General features: G+C 41.9%; 1 protein-coding gene across 12 annotated transcripts in view; it reads left to right on the plus strand.

The window, feature by feature from the left end:
- The window catches only part of cdh23 (cadherin-related 23), a 1,156,658-nt gene that overhangs the window by 699,070 nt on the left and 433,326 nt on the right, over positions 1 to 24,262 (plus strand). For all 12 annotated transcript variants that reach the window (XM_072282605.1, XM_072282606.1, XM_072282607.1 and 9 more), the window contains exons 22-25: positions 12,774 to 12,963; positions 19,147 to 19,292; positions 20,076 to 20,295; positions 23,726 to 23,878. In XM_072282605.1, the coding sequence (XP_072138706.1) occupies positions 12,774 to 12,963; positions 19,147 to 19,292; positions 20,076 to 20,295; positions 23,726 to 23,878 (709 nt within the window). The remainder of the gene's footprint in view (positions 1 to 12,773; positions 12,964 to 19,146; positions 19,293 to 20,075; positions 20,296 to 23,725; positions 23,879 to 24,262) is intronic.

Raw genomic sequence — 24,262 nt, forward strand, 5'->3', positions numbered from 1 at the left:
TATTGATGCACAGTGGGGAGTCTCCTGATTGGTTGCATCATGACCTGGTATGGAAACACTAATGTCCAGAAATGGAAATGTCTACAGAAGGTGGTAGATACAGCCCGGTCCATAACAGGCAAAGCCCTCCCCATCATTTGAGCTCATTTAAATTGAGCATTGCCACAAGAAAGCAGCATCCATCATCAAGGACCCTTACCATCCAGGTCATGCTCTGTGCTTGCTGATACAATCAGGCAGAAGGTACAGAAGCTTTAGGTCCCACACTTGTAGGTTCAAGAAGAGGTATTACCCTACAACCATCAGAATGCTGAACTGGCATGGATAATTTCACTCAGCACAACTCAAACTGCAGTCTCAAAGTCTTTTTACAACTAGTGTTCTCAGTATTATTTTTTGTAATTACACAATTTGTCTCCTTTTGCACATCAGTTGTTTGTTTTTGTATACTTTTTCATGAATTCTATTGTATTTCTTTATTTTCCTATAAATGCCTTCAAGAAACTGAATCTTAAGGTTGCATATGGCAACAACATATACAGTGGCCACTTAAGTAGGTACAAGAGTGGAGTTTGGTGTGGCCTTCTGATGCTGTAGTCCATCCACTTGAAGGTTTGATGTTTTATGCATTCAGAGATGCTCTTCTGCACACTACTGTTGTAACACGTGGTTATTTGAATTAATGTTGCCTTCCTGTCAGCTTGAGCCAGAGTGGCCGTTTTGCTTTCACTCTCTCATTAACGGAGTTTTCGCCCACAGAGCTGCTGTTCACTGGATGTTTTTATTGTTTTTTTTGCACCATTCTTTGTAAATTCCAGAGCAGATTTTGTGATACTAAAACCACCCTGTCTGGCACCAATCATGATCAAAGTCACTTAGATCACATTTCTTCCCCATTCAAGATTCAAAGTGCATTTATTATCAAAGAATGTATAAATTATACAACCTTGAGGTTTGTTTGCTTAACTGGCAGTCACAAGCAAGGAACTAGAAAGAACCCAGCTAAAAATAATAAGACCAGCCCCCAGTGACCACAGGGAAAGAGAAAAAAATCAAAACAAATCATGCAAATGATAGAAGCGAGCAACCAGAACAGCATTCTGAACCAAATTGAGTCCTTAGATCCAAATCCCTAGAGCAGCTCAGAGCAGGCCCAAAGCCTTGGCATTCAGTTCATCATATTAGTGGATCAAGTTGCTACAAAGTTTATAGACGTGAAGCAGAACAGCCAGAGGCAGTCTCAGAGTCTTTGTGTCAAGGAGAGAGGAGCCCCTAGAATATCTGGGCTTGCTTTTAAATTGTCCAAACCTTGGACTAGGATCCAGGCCTTGCCACAGCAAATCGCTCTGGGCCTAAACCGCACCGCCCAGCGATTCACTTCAGACCTAGATTTCGCTGTAGGAGAAGCCGTTCTCGACCTCATTCTGATGTTGTGGTCTGAACTACATCTGAACCTTTTGATCATTTCTGCATGCTTCTGTGCATTAAGTTCCTGCCACATGATTAGCTGACTAGATATTTGCATTAATGAGCAGCTGTACAGGTATAACTAATAAAGTAGCTGCTGAATGTATATGTACTTTATAATAATTTATACTTTCGTTTTGCCTTTGAATTTGATTTGTGTTTCTTTGCATTTATTGTGGCATCAAACTAGGATGTTATGAAGGATCATGGTTGCTCTTTAAACAATGCACCCACGATCAGCACAGGCAAAGAATGCAAGAGAAGAGGGGTTAGGCTGGAACCTCTTCAAACATCATTTGGGCTACAGCTAGAAATCTATATGGAGACTTAGTCACTGGACTGGGAAATATGTGACAGGGTTAGAGTGCAGAGCAAGTTGATGAAGAAGGTGCCAGAGCTAAAGAATTATAACTATGAGGAGAGTCTCTCTAGGCTGAGATTTTTGTTGCATTGAAGGAAATGGGGGAGTTTCAAATGACGTATATAAAATAATGAGGTTAGATAGGTTGTAAGGAAGGATCTAATCCTTTAGAAGAGGGACTAGTAAGTAGTGGTAAAATCAATTCAAGTTCAAAATTTATTATCAAAGTACATAGATGTCACCATATACACCCTGAGATTCATTTTCTTGTGGGCATTCACAGTAAATGCAAAGAAACAAAAATTATAATTATTATAATTAATAAGCATAAGTATTGAGAAAATGAGAACATAAGACCTTGAACATGAGTCCGTAGGCTGTGGACAGTTCAGTTGTGGAGCAAGTGGAGTGATGTTATCCCCTCTCGTTCAAGAGCCTGATGGTTGAGGGGTAATAACTGTTCCTGAACCTGGTGGTGTGGGTCTTAAGGCTCCTGTACCTCCTTCCTGATGGCAGCAGCAAGAAGAGCAGCTAAATGGTAGGAGTCTTTGATGAAGGGTGCTGCTTTCCTGCGACAATGCTCCATGTAGATGTGCTCAATGGTGGGAGGGCTTTACCTGTGATGGACTGGACTGTACCCAATACTTTTTGTAGGCTTTTCTGTTCCAAGGCACTGGTGTTTCCATTCAAGCCCATGATGCAACCAGTCCTTATACTCTCCATCACTCACCTATAGAAGTTTGTCAAAGTTTTAGATGATATGTCAAATCTTCGCAAAACCTCTCAGAAAGTAGAGGTGCCACCATGCTTTCTTTGTAACGGCACTTAGGTGCTGGACCTAGGACAGGTCCTCTGAAATTATACCACCGATGAATTTAAAATTGATGACCCTCTCCACCTCTGATCACCCAATGAGAACCAGCTCATAGTCCTCAGCGTTCTTCCTCCTGCAGTCAATAATCAGCTTCTTGGTCTTGCTGACATTGTGTGAGAGGTTATTGTGGCAGCACTCAACTAGATTTTTAATCTCCTTCCTATATGCTGATTTGTCACTACCTTTGATTCAGCGATTGGCATCATCAACAAACTTAAACATGGCATTGAAGCTATGCTTAGCCTTACAGTCATGGGTATAAAGTGAGTAGAGCAGTGGGCTAAGGACGTAGCCTTGTGGTGCATCCTGTGCTGATGGTGATTGTGGAGGAGATGTTGTTGCCATTCTAAACTGACTTGAGTCAGCAGATGAGGAAATTGAGGGTCCAGTTACACACAGAAGTATTGAGTCCTAGGTCTTGGTCCTTATTGATTAGTTTTGAGGGATGATGGTATTGAATGCCAAGCTGTAGTCAATGAAGAGTATCCTTGTGTATGCATCTTCACAGTCCATATGTTCCAGGGTTGAGTGACAAGGCAATGAAATAGCATCTGCTGTTGACCTCCTGTAACGGTAGGCAAATTAAATGGATCCAAGTTGTTTCTCAGGCATGACTTGATATGTTTCATCACCAGCCTCTCAAAACACTTCACCACAGTTTATGTAAGTACTACTGGATGATAGTCATTGAGGCTAGTCACCACTTTCTTCTTAGGCATTGGTATAATTGAAGCCTGCTTGAAGAGGGTGGGTATCTCAGACTGCCGAAGCTAGAGTTTAAAGATGCCAGTGAACACTCTAGTCAGTTGATCAGCCCAGGTCTTTAGTACTCAGCCAGGTATCCCACCAGGGCTGGATGCTTTCCATGGGCTCACCCTCCTGAAGAAGGCTCTCATGACGGCCTCAGAGACTGAAATCTCAGGGTCATCGGGGGCAGTGGGTGTTTTTGAAAGTGCCTCCATGTTTGATGGTCAAAGCGAGCATAGAAGGCATTGACAAGGAAATCTGCAGATGCTGGAATTTCAAGCAACAAACTTAAAAGTTGCCAGTGAATGCAGCAGGCCAGGCAGCATCTCTAGGAAGAGGTACAGTCGACGTTTCGAGCTGAGACCCTTCAGGACAAAGGGTCTTGGCCTGAAACGTCGACTGTACCCCTTCTTAATAGAAGGCATTGATCTCATCTGGGCACGAAAGCTTGTCACCAAAGTCATTTGATTTCATTTTGTAGGAAGGGATAGCATTCAAACCCTGCCACAGCTGTTGAGCATCCTTGAGTGATTCAAGTTTGGTTGGAATTGCCACTTTGCTTATGAGATGGCTTTCTGGAGATCGTACCTGGACCTGTTGTATTTTAGTTGGTTGCCAGACATGAAAGCCGCAGATCTGGCCCTCAGCAGATTGCGGATCTCTTGGTCCATACAGGGCTTCTGGTTGGAGAAGACTAAAAAAAAATGATTTTGTGGGGACACAATCTGCCATGTTTTGTAACTCTGTAAACTAATAGAAGGAAAAACATGGGAGCCCAGGGATAAATGTGTCTATTTTGTTTTACTTTAGTGAGGCACACACATATAACATGATGGTGTAATGACATAGGCCATTCATGTACTTTTACGTGTAACCTGTAATGAATTATGTAAGCAACAAAGTTTGCTTAATCAAACAATATATTTACAATATTACTCAAATATTACTGAAATATTAAATACACAGCACGCTTGTCTGCGACTGTTTTTATAAAGTCCGTGACAGCTGTGACATTTTTTCTGATCCTCTGATGAGTCCCTGAACACAGCCCAGTCCACCCACTCAAATCACTCCCGTAGCTGCTCCTCTGCCTCCTACTACCATCTATTTGTTGTCTTTATCTCTGGAGTCTTGCTGTTTAGCCTTTGCCTGAACGCAGGTCAAAGGAGGACAACCAGATGGTCAGATTCCCAAAATGCTGTCTAATGATAGAAGGGTAGGCGTTCCTAATCATAGTATAACAGTGATTGAAGGTGTTTGGACCCCTTGTGCTACAAGTGTCATGTTGATGATAATTGGGCAGAGATTTCTTCAGACAAACCTGATTAAGGTTCCCGACAATGATTTGAAAGGAGTCAGGATAGGCGGTTTCTTGTTGGTTTATTGCCCCACTCAATACCTCAAGTGCTTTCTTAAAATTGGCCTTTGGTGGTATATAAACTCAGTCAGGAGTCCAGACCATCCAGTGTATCAAGAAGCCCTTAGGTCTTACTGATGTATCCAACAAATCTTGAGTGAGCCATATCTCCGTGAAGCACAGAATGCAGCAATCTCTCATTTCCCTCTGATACAGCAATCTTACCCTTAGATCCTCAATCCTGTTCTCCAGTGACTATATATTTGCTCACAAGATACGGAGTAGAGGATGTTTCACATTTCGTCTTTTAAGTCTGGCTTGTGGTTCTCCCCTCCTCCCTCCCTTCTGGCTATGGTGATGTACCTTCATCCACTCAATGGTGCCATACTGGCATACTGACAAGTCCTTCAGAAGACTGTGAACTTGCTAGTTCTTTAAAATGATTCAAAAATACATAAAAGGAAATTTACAGGCTGCAGATTGCAGTGGTGTTCAGAAAACTATTTAGAAGTTTTGTGAGCTGCCTGCAAAATGTCATCGTGTTTCACAAGTGCCATCTTATTTAATGTGCTTTTGTGATAACCAATAGAAGTGAGGAGTAATACTTCCACCTGCTGGTACAGAATTCACTGCCTGAAAGGATGTTAAGGGTAAAAAATCATCACAAATCTAATAAAGCCAGGAGAGAGTCTTGAAGAGTTGTAACCAAGAAGATCTAGAGAAAGAGAGCCAGGTATTGGGATGAACTTAAATAGATCTGATTTTTCCCGACACAGACATGATGAAGGAATGGCCTCCTACTGCATTATATGTTTCCATATCATCATAAGACATGGGAGCAGAATTAAGCTATTTGGTCCATTGAGTTTGCTCCTCCTTGGATGATTTAGTATTCCCCTCAACCCCATTCTCCTGCCTTCTCCCCATAACATTTGACACCCTGACTAGTCAAGAACCTATTAACATCTGCTTTAAATATACTTAGTGATATGGCCTCTACAGCAATCTGTGGCAATTAATTCCAGATTCACCTTCCCCTGGTTTAAGAAATTCCTCCTCATCTCTGTTCAAAATGGATGCCCCACTATTTTGAGGCTATGCCCATTGGTCCTAGACTCTCTCATGGTATGAAACATCTTCTCCACATCCACTCTATCTAGGCTTTTCAATATTCAATAGGTTTCAATGAGGTCTGCTCTCCTTTTTCTAAACTCCAACAAGAATAGGCAGCAGAGCCATCAAATGCTTCTTGTACATTAACCCTTTCATTCCCAGAATAATTCTTGTGACCTCCTCTGGACCTTCTACAAGCCAGCACATCTTTTGTCAGATAAAGGGCCCAAAACTACTCTCAATACTCCAAGTGCAGTCTGACCAATGCCTTATAAAACCTCAGTATTATAACCTTGTTTTTATATTCTAGTCTAATGCTAGCATTTCATTTGCTTTCCTTAACTCAACCTGCAAGTTAACCTTTAGCGAATCCTGCATGAGGATGCTCAAGTCCCTATACACCTTGAATTTCAGAATTTTCTTCCAGTTTAGGGAATTTAGTTTCCACTTCTTAATAAGTAATAATTAAAGCAGCAAATAGACCATTCACTCTAATACATGACTGGTGGCTTCTTGTCCTAAAGAGCAGCAGTCATTCATTTCATTCGCCGTAACAAAGCATGAGATTATTTTTGAGATATGAGGCCAGGTAATTTATTACTACATATTATGTACTTGAGTGGAACAGAGAGTTAACTTGCCTTTTCCATTGACAATGTTTATTGCACAGTAGTTCATCAGACTTGATGCATTTTGCAAGATGGATGAGTAATAAATACGACTTGAGCATTAATGTGAATGTAGAGTAGGTTTGATATAGATGCTGTTCCTGACTTCTTAGCATTTAAGTTATTGATTAGGTGTCACCATCCTGAAATGATATACTTACAGCAAAATTGTCTATGTTGTATAGACCAATAATAATTGCGCAATTAAATATCACGACGCATCTGTGATTATATTCATATTGGCATTTGTGAAATCTGCTCCATGAATCTTCACCTTTTCAAGCTGAAACAATTAAATAGAGAATTGGCAGAGCCTTGTGCATAAACCCAGAACAAAGTGAGTTGATAATTAAGGGAGAGTTAGAATTAGTTATGACAGCTAATTTTCTGGGCAATGTTTCTTGAAGAGAATCACACAGTGACTGAATTTGACAGGGTTGTGGAATGATTTTGCTACATTGTGGTTGCTTTATTCACGATGATGATAAGCAAGTTGTTAGATGGTTATTTTTTAAGCGACTTACTTTATCTGAAAGGAAGACATATTTATTTTCTTCCTTATCACGTCCCATAAACCTGTACACCAAGTCTGTACTTTGAAGAGCAATTGTACACATATAGAATAACCAGTTTGCGATAAATATATAATACGATGAATTGCAATGCATCTATTTCTCTTTTGGCGGTGTTGCTTCGTGTTGCTAGTGAGGAAGGTGCAAGACAGATATATTCCAAAAAAGAATTTTCGAATGGAAAAAGGATGCAACCGTGGCTGACAAGAGAAGTGAAAGCCAAAGTTAAAGCAAATGAGAGGGCATACAAGGAAGCAAAAATTAGTGGGAAGACAGAGCATTGAGAAGTTTTTAAAAGCTTACAAAAGGAAACTAAGGGGGTCATTAAGGGGGAAAAGATGAACTATGAAAGGAAGCTAGCAAATAATATCTAAGAGGATACTAAAAGCTTTTTCAAGTATATAAAGAGTAAAAGACAGGTGAGAGTAGATATAGGACCGATAGAAAATGATGCTGGAGAAATTGTAATGAGAGATAAGGAGATGGCGGAGGAACTGAACGAGTATTTTGCATCAGTCTTCACTGAGGAAAACATCAGCAGTATACTGGACAATCAAGGGTGTCAGGGAAGAGAAGTGTGCGCAGTCACAGTTATGACAGAGAAAGTACTCAGGAAGCTAAATACCTGTAGTCTAAGGGTAGATATATCTCCCGGACCAGATGGAATGCACCCTCTTGTTCTGAAGGAAGTAGCTGTGGAGATTTCGGCAGCATTAGCAATGATCTTTCAAAAGCCAGTAGATTCTGGCATGGTTCCGGAGGACTGGAAGATTGCAAATGTCACTCCACTATTTAAGAAGGGGGCAAGGAAGCAAAAAGGAAATTATAGACCTGTTAGCTTGACATCGGTGGTTGGGAAGTTGTTGGAGTCGATTGTCAAGGATGAGGTTACGGAGTACCTTGAGGCATATGTCAAGATAGGCAGAACTCAGCGTGGTTTCCTTAAAGGAAAATCCTGCCTGACAAACCTGTTGCAATTTTTTTGAGGAAATTACAAGTAGGCTTGACAAGGGCGATGCAGTGGATGTTGTATATTTGGATTTTCAGAAGGCCTTTGACAAGGTGCCACACATGAGGCTGCTAAACAAGATAACAGCCCATGGAATTATGGGAAAGTTACATATGTGGATAGAGCGTTGGCTGATTGGCAGGAAACAGAGACTGGGAATAAAGGGATCCTATTCTGGTTGGCTGCCGGTTACCAGTGGTGTTCCACAGGGGTCCATGTTGGGGCCGCTTCTTTTTACATTGTACATCAACAATTTGGATTATGGAATAGATGGCTCTGTGGCTAAGTTTGCTGATGATACGAAGATAGGTGGAGGGGCTGGTAGCGCTGAGGAAACGGAGAGTCTGCAGAGAGACTTGGATAGATTGGGAGAATGGGCAAAGAAGTGGCAAATGAACTGCAATGTTGGAAAGTGTATGGTTATGCACTTTGGCAGAAGAAATAAACGGGCAGACTATTATTTAAATGGAGAGAGAATTCAAAGTTCTGAGATGCAACGGGACTTGGGAGTCCTCGTGCAGGATACCCTTAAGGTTAACCTCCAGGTTGATTCGGTGGTGAAGAAGGCGAATGCAATGTTGGCATTCATTCCTAGAGGAAAGGAGTATAGGAGCAGGGATGTGATGTTGAGGCTCTATAGGGCACTGGTAAGACCTCACTTGGAGTACTGTGGGCAGTTTTGGGCTCCTTATTTAAGAAAGGATGTGCTGACGTTGGAGAGGGTACAGAGAAGATTCACTAGAATGATTCCGGGAATGAGAAGGTTAACATATGAGGAACGTTTGTCCGCTCTTGGACTGTATTCCTTGGAGTTTAGAAGAATGAGGGGGGACCTCATTGAAACACTTCGAATATTGAAAGGCATGGACAGAGTGGATGTGGCAAAATTGTTTCCCATGGTGGAGGAGTCTAGTACGAGGGGGCATGACTTAAGGATTGAAGGGCGCCCATTCAGAACAGAGATGCCAAGAAATTTTTTTAGTCAGAGGGTGGTGAATCTATGGAACTTGTTGCCATGGGCGGCAGTGGAGGCCAAGTCATTGGGTGTATTTAAGGCAGAGATTGTTAGGTATCTGAGTAGCCAGGGTATCAAAGGTTATGGTGAGAAGGTGGGGGAGTGGGACTAAATGGGAGAATGGATCAGCTCATGATTAAATAGTGGAACAGACTCGATGGGCCGAATGACTGACTTCTGCTCCTTTGTCTTATGGTCTTATGGTCTATTTTTTGTTCTGTCTCCCTTATTAAACCTAATTTTCAGCCTAATTTCTCTCGCCTCCCCAACCCCTCCCATCATCCACTATCCAGTCATGAAACCTCAGTGTCACTGACGTAGCCCAGTGCTCCTGAAGGAATGATTTTAAAGATTATTTAAAGATTAGCTTTATTTGTCACAGGTACATCAAAACATACAGTGAAATGCATTGTCTCGCATTGGTGACTAACACAGTCACAGATGTGCTGTGGGCAGCCCGCAAGTTTCGTCATGCTACCAATGACAACATAATGTGCCCACAACTTACTAACCCTAAATCATACGCCCTTGGAATGTGGGGGTAAAATCGAGCACCCAGAGGAAATCTACATGGTCACAGGAGGAACATACAGGCTCCTTTCAGACAGCAGCAGAAACTGAATTTCTAATCTTACAGCTGGCTCTGTAAAGTGTTACACTAAGCACTATGTGACTGTTGAACCCCATTTCAATTCTCTTTTCTCTTTATCTTTCCATATGTCTTCTATAATTTTTTTAAGATATCTGTAAACCTCAAACATCATTAACCCTGCAAAGTACCTTTAAATTTTAGGCTCTCATTCTTGCTGAAATTTAATCCTTCCTCTACTGGCCACTAAATCCTAAACAATGGAATTCCCAGGCTAAGTCTTTCCATCTGTCTGTCCTGTAAACGGCTCCTTAAATTAGATTGGATTCAATTTTATTGTCATTGTGCTGAGTACAGATACAAAGCCAATGAAATGCAGTTAGCATCTGACCAGAAATGCAAAGAAATAACTGTGAATAAAAAGTAAGTGCTACAGCACACAAATATAAAAGCACTGAGACAGTACAGTATGGGTACAATATTGCTTAGTGCTGTGATGTGAGGTTCAGTAGGGTCACAGCCTCAGGGAAGAAGCTCTTCCTGTGCCTGCTGGTGTGGGAGCAGAGGCTCCTGTAGTGGATGGGAGGAGAGTAAAAAGCCCATGATTAGGGTGAGATGCATCCTTGATGATGCTTTTCACACTGCCCAGGCAAGCCCACCTCCTTGACCAACTCTTTGGAAACTGGCCCTTATGTTACTTGCTGTTAAATTCTATTTGTGAAACACACATTAGGATGGTTTCCTGTGTTAAAAGGTATCCAATTTGTAACTCGGTTTCTACCTCTACTGATCAAAGGAATTACTAACAAGATCAAAGAATTAGTCATTGATTTCAGGAAGTGGGTTGCAGTACACGCCTCTCACTGCATCAGAGGTTCTGGGTGGAGATGGTTGAAAACATCAAGTTTTGGGGTGTAAATATCATCAACAATTGCTCCTGCTCCAACTATGTGAATGCTGTGGCCAAAACTGCACACCAATACGTCGTTGTCGTCGTGGCTATCCCTCACGGTCGAGGATGATGGTCTTTGTTCTATAGATCTGCTTATGGGCTTTCAAGTGGCTTATGAGTCCAATCTGGGCTTCTTCCGCATTCAGGATAGGTAGTTCCAGATGGCAGATTGGGCTTTGATTGTTGCTGCCTCTCTTTCCATTTTATTTTCTTCTAATTCTGCACATCTGTTGGCTTTGAAAGTTGCTGTTCCTTCTTGGATGATGGCTTGCCAGAGTTTCCTGTCCTTGGCATTTGTTTCCCAATTGCTGATGTGGATGTTACATTTCTTCATGTTGGCTCTTAAGATGTCTTTGAATCTCTTCTGTTGTCTGCCTCTTTTACGTTTGCCTTCTTTAAGTCCACATCCTCAGAAAGCTGTGGAAATCCGGCATAAACATGAGAGATATTGCAGATACTGAAAATCCAAAGCAATACATAGAAAATGCACAAGGAACTCATCAAGTCAGGCAGTGTCTTTGGAGAGGAATAAACAGTCAACATTTTGGGCCAAGGCCTTTCATCAGGAAAATTACCATGATACTCCTGATGACTCACCTTTTTTTTTTTACAGATGCACTATGGAAAGCTTACCGAACAGACGTATCACAGCTTAGCATGGCAACTGCTTTGCCCAAGAGTGCAAGAAATTGCTGAGCATTGTGAACATGGCCCAGTCTATCATGCAAACCACCTTCTTCTCCTTTAACTCCAACCATACTACCTCAGAGAAGCAGCCAGCATAATCAAGACCCTCTCCCAACCCAGTCATTCTCCCCTTTCAACTTCCCATTGAGCAGAAGAAACAAAATTTTAAGATTCTGTCCTACTATTACCAGATTCTTGAATGTACCTCAATGAGCTCTTGATCTTTCATTTTACTCATTAAGGTCTTTGCATTTTAGTCATCTACATTTGCTACACTTCCTCTGAAACTGGAGCTCAATGTTCTACATTCTGTTTTCCTTTTGTGCCTATGTATGGAATGATCTGTTTGGATTGCATACAAACAAAAGCTTTTCATTGTTGACTTGCCCACAGAAAGCAAAGGGTGGGAGTAAATGGAGTATATTTTCCTGGAGGTTGGTGATCACCGGTGTCCCACAGGGTTCTGTTCTGGGACCCTTGTTCTTTGCTTTTTGTAAATGATTTGGATAAGGAAGTGAAAGGCTGGGTTAGTAAATTTGCAGATTATGTGAAGGTTGTGGAAGACATTGATAAGATGCAGAGCTGGGCTGAGGAGAGTTCAGTCAGAAAGAGTATGAAGTAATACACTTTGAAGGTCAAACTTGAAGGCAGAAAGCAGGGTTAATGGCAAGATTCTTAGCGGTGTGGAGAAACAGGGAGATACTGGGGTCCACATTCATAGATTCCTCAAAGTTGCTGGTTTAAAAGGCACATGGTGTGTTGACTTTCATTAGTCAGCAGATTGAATTCCAGAACCACAAGGCAATGTTGCAGCTCTACAAAACCCTGGTTAGATCATACTTGGGGTATTGTGTTCCGTTCTGGTCACTTCATTATATGAAGGATGTAGAAGCTTTAGAGAGGATGCAGGGAAAATTTTCCAGTTTTCTGTCTGATTTAGAAAATACCTTAGGAGGAAAGATTGAGTGAGCTAGGGCTTTTCTCTTTGGAGCAAAGGAGGATAAGAATGTGATAGAGGTGTATCAGATAATAAGAGGCACTGATAGTGTGGACATCCAGGGCAGGAATTACTAATATGATTTTAAGGAGTTGGAAGAACATGCTGGGGTGATGTCACAGAGAGTGGTGGGTGTGTGGAACATGCATCCAGTGGTGATGGTAGAGGCATTTAAGGGACACTTAAATAGGCATGTGAAAGAAAAAGTAATGGAGAGCTTTGTAGAAAATAGTGGATTGATCTTCAAGTATTTTAAAACTGGCACAACATCATGGGCCAAAGGGACTGTTCTGTGCTGAACTGTTCTATGTATCTCAGTGCATGTGACAATAATGAACCCAATACCAATTATGTCCCTTCCACAGGTGTCAGCCTTTGACCCAGACCTGGCTGAGAATGGCTCTGTTGTGTATACTATCAACCCACCCAACCCATTCTATCGAATAAACAGAACCACAGGGAAGATACGGACCTCAGGAGCAGTGTTGGACAGAGAGAATATGGATGTCAGCGATGCTGAAATGATGAGAAAAATCATTGTCTCTGTCACAGACCGTGAGTAATAGATGAGTTTGTTTAGCAGTTAAACTTCGTATTGATCTATGCTTTATGTGCTTTCCAGTACTCACTCGAAGTATTTTGTGTCCAATTTGGTAACTAATCCTTTGGTATAAGTTTCCAGAAGTGGTCAAGAGGAATGGGTACATGATGCTTAAGCTGTGTATGGAACTTGTTGAAATTGGGCTCTCTGATTGAGTTTCAGCAAGTGAGAATTTTCGCTAAATTAAATTCTTGCTTCCAGAATGTAGGAAAGAGGTTGAAGCAAATGATCCAGAGCCGACGACTAGGGGCATGGTCTAGGAGATGCTCGGTGGGGTAAAGATAGGGGATACAGCTTTGAGAAAATGAAAGCAACACACACAAAATGCTTGAGTAACTTGGCAAGCCAGGCAGCATCTATGGGAAAGAGTGAACAGTCGATGTTTTGGGCCGTGACCCTTCATCAGGTCTGGAAAGGAAGGAGGAAGACTCTTTTCCATCAATCCTGTCTGGCTTGTTGTGTTCCTCCAGTGTTTTGTCTGTGTTCCTTTGGATTTCTAGCATCTACAGGTTTTATCATGTTTGTGAAAAAGAAAGTCCTGCACGTTTTCAGAATCAGGTTTATTATCACCATCATGTGATGTGAAATTTGGTAACTTAGCAGCTGCAGCAACACATAATCTAGAAGAGAAAAATAAATAAATAAAATAAAAATAATAACAATAAATAAACAAGTAAATCAATTACATATATTGAATAGATTTTAAAAAAACATGCAAAAACGGAAAAACTGTATATTAAAAAGGAAAAGTGAGGTAGTGTCCAAAGATTCAATGTCCATTTACGAATCAAATGGCAGAGGGGAAGAAGTTGTTTCTGAATCGCTGAGTGTGTGCCTACAGGCTTCTGTACCTCCTACCTGATGGTAACCATGAGAAAAGGGCGTGCCCTGGGTGCTGGAGGTCCTTAATAATGGACACTGCCTTCCTGAGACACCACTCCCTAAAGATGTCCTAGGTACTTTGTAGGCTAGTACACAAGATGGAGCTGACTAGATTTATAACCTTCTGTAGCTTCTTTCAGTCCTGTGCAGTAGCCCCTGCATAGCAGACAGTGATGCAGCCTGTCAGAATGCTCTGCATGGTAACAACTATAGAAATTTTTCAGTGTATTTGTTGACATGCCAAATCTCTTCAAACTCCTAATAAAGTATAGCCGCTGTCTTGCCTTCTTTATAACTACATTGATATGTTGGGCCAGGTTAGATCCTTAGAGATCTTGACACCCAGAAACTTGAAGCTGCTCACTCTCTCCACTTCTGATCCCTCTATGAGGATTAGTATGTATTCCTTCATCTTACCCTTACTGAAGTCCACACTCAGCTCTTTAATCTTACTGACATTGAGTGCCAGGTTGTTGCTGCGGCACCACTCCACTAGTTGGCATATCTCATTCCTGTAAGCCCTCTTGTCACCACCTAAGATTCTACCAACAATGGTTGTATCGTTAGCAAAGTTATACAAATGTGTAGATGTTATTTGAGCTATGCCTAGCCACACAGGCATGTGTATATAGAGAGTAGAGCAGTGGGCTAAGCATGCACCCCTGAGGTGCGCCAGTGTTGATCGTCAGCAAGGAGGATATGTTATCACCAATCCGCACAAATTCTGATCTTCTGGTTAGGAAGTTGAGGATCCAGTTGCAGAGGGAGGTACAGAGGCCCAGGTTCTGCAACTTCTCAATCAGGATTGTAGGAATGATGGTATTAAATGCTGAGCTATAGTCGAAGAACAGCATCCTGACATAGGTGGTTGTGTTGTCCAGGTGGTCTAAAGCTGTGTGAGGAGCCATTGAGATTGCATCTGCCATTGACCTATTGTGGCGATAGGCAAATTGCAATGTGTCCAGGTCCTTGCTGAAGCAGGAGTTCAGTCTAGTCTTGACCAGCCTCTCAAAGCATTTCATCACTGTCGATGTGAGTGCTACCAGGCAATAGTCATTAAGGCAGCCCACATTATTCTTCTTAGGCACTGGTATAATTGTTGCCTTTTTGAAGCAAGTGGGAACTTCCGCCTGTAGCAGTGAGAGGTTGAAAATGTCATTGAATGCTTCTGCTAGTTGGTTGGCATAGGTTTTCAGAGCCTTACTAGGTACTCCATCGGGGACCTTCTGCCTTGCAAGGGTTCACTCTCTTTAAGGACAGCCTAACATCGGCCTCTGAGACGGAGATCACAGGGTCATCAGGAGCAGCAAGAATCTTCACAGCTGTAGTTGTGTTCTCCCTTTCAAAGCGTGCATAGAAGGCGTTGAGTTCATTTTGTGGGTTTTTGGAACAATGCTGTGAGAAATCAATAGATGTGAAACTAAGTGAAGTGCCCAACTTGAGGAACAACACGCTGGTACAGATCGTAGGACTGCTGCCTCAGTGCTCCAGTGACCTGGGTTCAATCCTGAGCCCAGGTGCTGTTTGTGTAGAGTTTGCATGTTCTCCCTGTAATCACCAAGTTTCCTCCTGATGCTTTGGTTTCTTTGTCAAAGTCATGCAGGTTGGTAGATTAACTATAAATTGCCCTAGTGTGTTGGTGAGAGGTAGAACCTCAGACTGGGAGAGAGCAAAATTAATGTAATTAGGTGTTTGATCAGTGGGCCAAAGGCCTTTTTTTCATTCTGTATAACTGACTTCTACGATGGGAGATGCAGTTTTGGGATACTGTATTACAATCATTGGGAAGTTGAGACTATGAAAGTACGGCTACAAATGAGCAAACGTTGCAAGTTGCGTTTGATGGATGAATGTTGCATTCCATTTTCTGTTTGCCACTCCCTCAAAGTGATAACATGTTTTTGAAACTCACATGTCTGTATTACAAATAATCTCGGATTTGTGAAAATGCCAGTGCTGGGAAATTATACCCAGTCATGGAATCCTGGCACAACCCCAAACCAATGTGAACTTCTGGTCTTTGCTCCTTCTGGTACCCAAGAGAACTGGAACATTTGATACTGATTGACTCTTTCCTCATCCTAAATGTTTTATTTCACAGGTTACTTTACAATCTTGAATTTTTCTGTTTTATTTAATTCACAATATAATTTCTCAAATACGTCCATTGAAAAAGAGAAGCTTTGAGTGTCTTGGGGCTTTGAGGCAGAGGACAGTAGGGCTGGAAACTCAGAAACTCAGTTCTTTCAGTGGTGGCCGCATTGTCAGAGATCTGTCAGTTCACTGAAGGCTCACACCAAGAATCCCTGAGCTGGATGAAACAGAGCCTATGACACTTAATGACGAGCAAAGGAGTTCTTCCTAACGACTTGCCCAATATTTATTTTATCCATTGATCTGCGTCAATAAGAGAGCAATTATCTGATCAGAATTACTTTGAACAGTGCAGCCTTGCAGTGTATAGATTGCAAGCAGATTGTTTGTGTAGCAGGGTTGCTTTGACAGTATGACATGGAAAGTGTTACAGAAGTTATGTCCTCCTTTATTCATGGAGTGTGATGGCTGTAATCAAAGAAGGAAAGTCCTCACTTGTTTATCAATGTAGACTTCTTGTACCAAAACTGTAGAAGGGTCCACTTTGATCTAGTCAATACACGCACCTCTTGAGGAGGGGGAAGTAAGTACAGAGTGATATATTCAGAAAGGAAAGCATTCATGCAGTGCTACTGCACAAACTGATCTGTTTTCCTTTTCACCTTTGCTCTAAAACTTTAGGTGCTATAGTTGAGTACTGACACAACTTATCAAGACCAACTCGTGTTGCACCAAGGAAAGAACAACTTTGTTTGTCACACAGTTTCTCTCCTTGTTGGTCGTACAGTTAGCATTAATTCCAAGCTTTATGGTTGCAACTGCTGTGTGGCTGATACCCCTCTAATGGGAGAACTCTTTATGTTGCTAACTTGATTTGCAATTGTTTGGATTTCTCTCACCTCCCTTGTTGCAGTTAGTTCTGTAATTGGGCAAACACACTCCATGAGCCATCATCCTTACATTGCAAAAGTACATCTTGTTGTTTAAATATAGCAGAAGGCTTCTACAGTCCTCAACACAAACCTCACAGTTTGTAACCTGATGTTTTGTAGGTCTTGCTTACTGACGTTGTATGTATTAGCATTAATCATTCATGGCAGGCTATCAAGACTTGATCAGTGGAAACTAATGAAGAAAATTGCCTTTATTTCATGACTTCAGCAGCTCAGAGGTGACATGAGGTACTATGCTTGTAAAGGGACTCCAGTTGTAAAATATGCATGGTGTTACATCATCTCAGTTGTTCACAGAATGAAGTCCATGTCTCCTCTTATACTCTATTGAAGGTTCTTAGAGCCATAGAACACTACAGCACAGAAACAGGCCATTTGGCCCATCTAGTCTTTGCCAAACTATTAATCTGCCTATTCCCATCGACCTGCACCTGAATATACCTCTCCCATCCATGTACTCCCATCCAAACTTCTCTTAAATGTTGAAGTTGAACCTGCATTCACCACTTCTGCTGACAGCTCTTTCCACACTCTTACCACCCTCTGAGTGAAGACATTCCCACTCATGTGCCCCATAAACATTTTCCCTCTTACCCCATAACCTTTAGTTCTAGATTCACCCAACTTCAGTGGAAAAAGCCTGTGATCCTCCATCTTCCAAGCCCATTAAGTTGTCTTTCCAGTTCACTAATTAAGTTCCTGCTTTTAAAGTATTGCAGAAATATTTTCCCAGTGTTCCTATTCATTTCACATCACTTTTGATTTTCTCAATCCCAGATCCTAAGTTTACTTGCTATACTTTTCGTAGCCATGTCTTCAGCAGCCAAGTCGCTGAGCTACAAAATTCCCACCTGAAACTTTCCAGCTTTTATCCTATTTGAGCAGGCTTTTGGAGTATGGCTTGGGTCTCGCCTGAAATGTTGATTGTTTATTCCTTTTCATAGTTGCTGCCTGGCCTGCTGAGTCCCTCCAGCATTATGTGTGCGTGTGTGGAAGCAAATAGCAAAGTTCACTGGAGGCGGCACCATGGCTTCTGTATTAGAATATTGTGGAATCAAGTCCCACTTAAAGGGTTGTCTAGGCATGTTGTCTAAGCTGCTGCTCCTCTGCAGTAGCAAAGGAGTGCAGATGATATATTACCCCCAAGTCCTACCTGCTCTCTCATGTGGATATATATAAAAAAGAGAGAAATAGGAAAGAAAGAAAGGTTAGCTTTATTTGTCACATGTACATCAACATGTACAGTGAAATGTGTTGTTTGAGTCAAATTGAATCTGCAAGGAGTGGAAGTGCCAACACACTTCCAGTACCATAATAGCCTGCCCACAATTTACTAATCTTAATCTGTTCATCTGTGGAATGTGGGAGGAAATCAGACCACCCAGATAAAACCCACGCGGTCTCAGGGAGAACATATGGCAGCGGGAATTGAACCCCAATACAGTTGGCACTATTAATAGCATTATGTTAACTGCTACTCTAGCATGCCACCTTGACACCCTTGGCAGTGTTTACTGAAGAGTAGAGGTGCTATGTTAATGCCTGTCTTTTGTTTTCCCCTTAGAAATCATCAGTAATTTTCAGATGTGACATTAGAATTCATTCATAGATCATTTGTTATCTGTTGGAACTTCCATTGAGGAAGTTTTCCTTGAACTTCCACCAATTTCTGATTGATATATAAATGGCAGGATCTATCATCAGCTATTTTTAAGAAAGGCAACTGCAGGTTCACTTTGTACCCAGGATTTGTACATACGTATAACCTATCCTGTACTCCAGTGTGGGACAGAAGGAATGTCTCATTGTTTGAGGTGTCTTCCTTTGGATGCAGCTTTAAACCAGGGGATCCACCTAACTGCTCAGATATTGCACAGTACTAAACAAAGCAGGCAATGAGCTCTTCTGTAGGCCGCCTTCCTTGCACAAATCCATGAAGGGTTAAAATGAATCATAAATCCTTGTGCTCTTCGTGGGAACTTTGTGCTTGTATAGCAACTATTTAAAAATAATTTACTCAACACTCTTCATGCTGATTAAGAGATGCGATAATATGCTGACCTTGAATTATTTCCTGCCAAAGTAGGATTACAAAGCAGGACTGAGCCACATTTATAGTCCCCACCCCAAACTCCTTTTAATGAGGTAAGACTGGTTTAAGTACAGCTAGCAGTCATGGTCAATTTATTCCTATTATTTTCAATGCAGAGGGAAGGCCAGCTCTCCAAGCCAGCAGCAGCACAGTTGTTTCAGTCAACCTGTTAGATCTCAACGATAATGACCCAGCTTTTCAAAATTTGCCATTCACTGCTGAGGTGCCAGAAGGCTTGCCTGTGGCCTCATCCATTTTCCAGGTAACTGTTCAAGTCATGCCTACAAGCTTGTTTCTTGTTAATATATGGGATGTGTGTTACAGTGCAGGCATCGGAGAAAGTGAGCAGGGGAGGACTGGGAGGAGTCTTTGGCTTTGGCAATGTCATTGGTAAATCCACTCTGAATCCGGTCCTAAATAAATGGAATATTAACTTATTGGAGACAGAGAAGGAACACTGGTTTTAGAATTTCTTGTGTACTTAGTGTAATATCACGTTGCTCTTGCCCTGGTGACCAATTCATTGGTAGCATTGTGGTTATGTTACAATGCCAGACATTGAGAAGTCTGGATCAACAGCCTAGAAACGTGAATTAGTGTTTACATTATAGCCACTACAAACTGAGGTTAATTCAATTATATTTGTAATTAAATGCTACCTTTAGTGGTAATCAATATTGTTGTAAAATCAATTGGCTTACAAATTAACTCCACTGAAGGCAACCTTTCATCTGTACTTAGTCTGGCCCACACATGACTACAGTTCTACACTGCCGCTTGGAATGCTTGAGCATTTAATGGAACGGTTAGAAATGGGCAGCAAATCTCTGAACTCCCAGTCAGATCCATATCTGGGAATGAAAGAATGTGGGAGAGATTTCTTCTGTCACCTTTATATCTTTGACTAGCAGTGTTTTATGGATTGTTTCCAACCTGAAGAACAGGGTGGCGAGGTGCTGCCCTGATTTCAAGTTCTGGGAGGGAAGTCCCTGCACTCCCTCCAGTTACCTTCAGCTATTTTCTCACAATTCTTCTCTACTCTTAGATATCCGTGCTGGATCCAGATGAAGGTTTGAATGGATTGGTTACCTACTCCATGCAAGTCGGCATGCCCAGGTTGGACTTTGTGTTAAACTCTAGCACTGGTTTGATCACCTCCACCACGGTACTGGACCGGGAGAGGATAGCAGAGTACTATCTGAGGTTAATAGCCAGTGATGCGGGAGCAGTACCAAGGGGTTCCACCAGCACCCTAACTGTACGAGGTAAGCAGGAGCAATACTACAAGAGGTTGGCTGTCCTGCAGCAGATTACTCGTCCCTGAGCACCATAAACCCTCTGCACCACATAGAAGACTTGGGTCAAGGCTGTGACGGAAAGTTCTCTGCTTGCCTGGATGAGTGCAGTTCCAGCAAAACTCCAGAAGCCCAAAAGCATCTGACACAAAGCAGGCCACTTGATTGTCACCCCATCCATTACCCAGAACATTCATTCCCTCCACCACAGTCAGACAGTGGCTACAGTGTGTTCCATCTACAAAAGCTTCGTCTGTACTCCTAGGCTACTATCACAACATCTGTAACTCCCACCAACAGGAAGGATAAGGGCGCCAAGCACTTGGAAATCTGTTCACTGCAAGTCGCACACCAACCTGACTTGGAAAAACATCAATGTCCCTTTACCATCACCGCGCTGTGGGAGCACCTTCACCAGAAATGTAGTATTGTACAAAAGACTTAGACACATACATATCGCTGGGGTGGTCTAAGGCTTCTGCACAGTTCTGTAGTAATTTTATGTATTGCATTGTACTGTTGTCCCCCCCCAAAAAAAAAAACAAATTTCATGATGCATCTGAGTGATAATAAACCTGCTTCTGACGTGGGTCTCTATTGTGCACTGAGAGAGGGAAGTAGGCAGGGAGGGGGGTATCATGGTTGGGAAAAGCGAAAGTGAGAGGGGAGGGAGCAGGAATCAGCAGAAAGACATAACTGTAATGATCAATAAAACAATTGTTTGGAATAAAAGGCCCTTACCTGGTGTCTCAGGGCTGGGTGTGCCTCCACCTGTGCCATCTCCCGCCCCTGGTACTCCTTCTCTGCTACCTGTCCCACACCCCTCCCACGGTACTCCACCCTTTACCATTCCCAACGTCCCTTACTTCCCAGGATTTACAAACTCGCTCTCTGCTGACAAATACTGTACTGTGCAAAAATCTCGATACCCTAGATATATATACATCTGAGACTTTTGCTTAGTACTACAATTCAAGGCAGCCAATCACCACCTCGTCATATGAGAAATTATGGATTCAATGCAAAACCCAGATTTCAAAGAATAAATCAATTTAAAACAAATACAATCTCCACAAAGATTAATGTGTGATACAAGGCCTTTGGTCAAGCTTTCTGATATTTGAGAGTTATATATATTCATCTGTGCATTGTTTAATAGGAAGAAGCAAGTCTGTGAGATGTGCCCACCTCCCATGCTCCCTCCCCTGAAAGGATTGCCTCTGTGAATGCTTTAATTGTCTCTATGGTGCATTCAAAGCTTGCACAGGGCAGAATCATACAGCACATAAATAAGTCATTCAAACTACTCGGTCCATGCTGGTTATCAAACATCTAGTCCTACACTAAGTACTATCATATTTTCCCCATGTTTCCATCAGCTTCCCCACTCACCCTTATACTGAGACAATTTATGTTGGTTAATTAATCTACCAACCTCCACATTTTTGGAATTAGGAGAAAGGTGGAGTAGCCAAAAGGATCTTACATAGTCACAGAGAGAGCATGCCAACTTAAAATGGATAATACTGAAAGTCTGGATTGAATCTGTCGCTCTAAAATTGTGAAACAGCAGATCTTCTAGTTGTACTACCATCCCACCGTATTGACTTTTTTCCAGTTTTCAACCTTTTGTGTAACAAAATTCCCACAGATTGTCAAAACTAAATTTGCCAGAAGCACATGCTGTGGTCCTCTGGGAACACCTCCACCATCAGTTTCCCCACTAGGGTGCACGCCATCCTGCCTTGGAAATATATTGTCTTTGATTGGAGCTGGGTCTAAATCTTGGAACTCCTAACTGCCCATTAGGAGCACCTTCACCAGAAGGACTGGAGAGATTCAAGAAGGAAACTCCCCACCACCTTCTTGAGTTCAATGAGGGATGGATAATGAACATTGGCTTTTCCCTGTCATTCTACGCATGCTGAAGTTTCAGGTGAGACCTCCTCACCATAAGCACAACATTCTGCAGCAGGAGATTCACTTCCTTGCTCCGTATTTCCAACCAGTTGTTTCTGAAGTCCAACATATTTTGAAATAATTGTTAACTTGGAATTTTATAAATGTGATATTTCTGCTTAATTTTCAGTCAAGTTTACTTTTATCTTCCATCTCTTGTTATGTGGCTCCCTGGCACTGCAGCAAGATTATTTTTTAAAATTTTACTTAAAGAATAACTGCAGTAACAGGACCTTCCGGCCCAACGAGCCTGCGCTGCCCAATTAACCCACGTGACCAATTAGTAGTGTAGTGATTAGCATGATGCAATTACAGCTCAGAGCACTCCAGAGATTGGAGTTCAATTCAGGTGCCAACTGTAAGGAGTTTGTATGTTCTCCCCTTGAACTATCTGGGTTTCCTTCGGGTGTTTTGGTTTCCTCCCACAGTTTAAAGACGTATCAGTTAGTAGGTTAATTGGTCATTTTAAGTTGCCCTCTGATTAGGTTGGTGTTAGGTGGGTTGTCAGGCAGTGCATATCATGAGGCTAGAGGGCCTATTTTGTGCTGTATTTCTAAATTTAAAAAATAATAATGAAATTACTAACTTTGAAATACGGGAGGAAACTAGCACCAAGAAGAAACCCACACAGTCACAGAGAGAATACTCCTTGCAGACAGTGGGAGAACTGTATCACCAGTCACTGGTGCTGTTATAACATTACGCAAACCACTATGCTACCAAATACTTGCCCAGCTGTTGGGGCAAGGGAGAAGTTATGAACAGCCTTTATCAAGCATTCTGTTCCCAGCCAGACTGGAACAGGCTACCTGGCCATGCCCAGGAACAACCTTCCAAAGCCACTTTGACTTCATTTTCTCTCCCATCAACTTCCAAAGGAAGTTAGTCTGAGTCCTATAAACAGAGAAATAGTAATTGTTATAGAGGATTGAGATTCACAAAGATATTGACAAATTTGTCATGATTGATTTAGGGGTTAGAATAAATGTGAAATAACCTTGGCATTTGAGAGGAGAATCAATGATTGAGCCAGCCCTGCATGGATTTGGAAGGCTAGGTTAACAACTTGACAGATAATTCTAAATATGATTTGTTAAGAAATTGAGCGAATGGTCAGGAAATAAAGTGAACTCACTGCCCTTCTGTTATGACTAGAATGCCACAACCATAGACTTCGTTCCTCCTGCATTCCCCATAGCCAATGTAATGAGGGAGCAAGAAAGTACACATATACTTGCAGGTTGCAAACCTTTCACTGGGGAGGGAGAGGGAATGCGGCTTTCTAAATCCAGAAATCTATTCAGGCCTGATTAATTGTTAGTGAATATGCCCTATTGTTTCGGAAATTCACTCGTAACTGGTTATTACTCAGTGAATATGCCCAGCTGAGATCCCCCCTCCCTGTGTTTTGGAACATTAACCACGATTGTTCTTCTTTCAGTGATGGATGTCAATGATGAGACGCCGACGTTCCACCCAGCTGTTTACCACATCTCGCTACTGGAGGACGTGGCCAGAGATTACACGGTTGTTCACCTCAACTGTACCGATGCAGATGCTGGTCTTAATGCCGAGCTCAGTTACTTCATCACAGGTGTGTGTCCTTAAGAGCAATAAGGCTGAAGTTCAGCCATAGGGCAATGCTCAAAATTTTTTTAGGCCCATTTTGGAACACCAGTGCCCACAGGGTTATTTGTCAGCACAACATGTTAGAAGTTCCAGAGCTTCATATGTTTCTACTTAGCTCTTAGAGCTAAGGTGTTCCTTTCTGCTTCTACTTCACACTGATTCAGTTTCATCTAAATTAAAATTCTGTGGAACAGAGCCAAGTTTGTGCAGACACTGGCATACAAGGAAACTTTTCCTTGTGATGGAATGTCAGTTTTCACCAGGGAAAATTAGTCTGGCAGCTGAGAGCTAGAAAAATATTAATGAAAAAGCTTAGGAATAGCTAATACATTTCTATATATTGTGGTTC

The sequence above is a fragment of the Mobula birostris genome, chromosome 18, assembly GCF_030028105.1.
Source record: "Mobula birostris isolate sMobBir1 chromosome 18, sMobBir1.hap1, whole genome shotgun sequence".
Classification (NCBI taxonomy): domain Eukaryota; kingdom Metazoa; phylum Chordata; class Chondrichthyes; order Myliobatiformes; family Myliobatidae; genus Mobula; species Mobula birostris.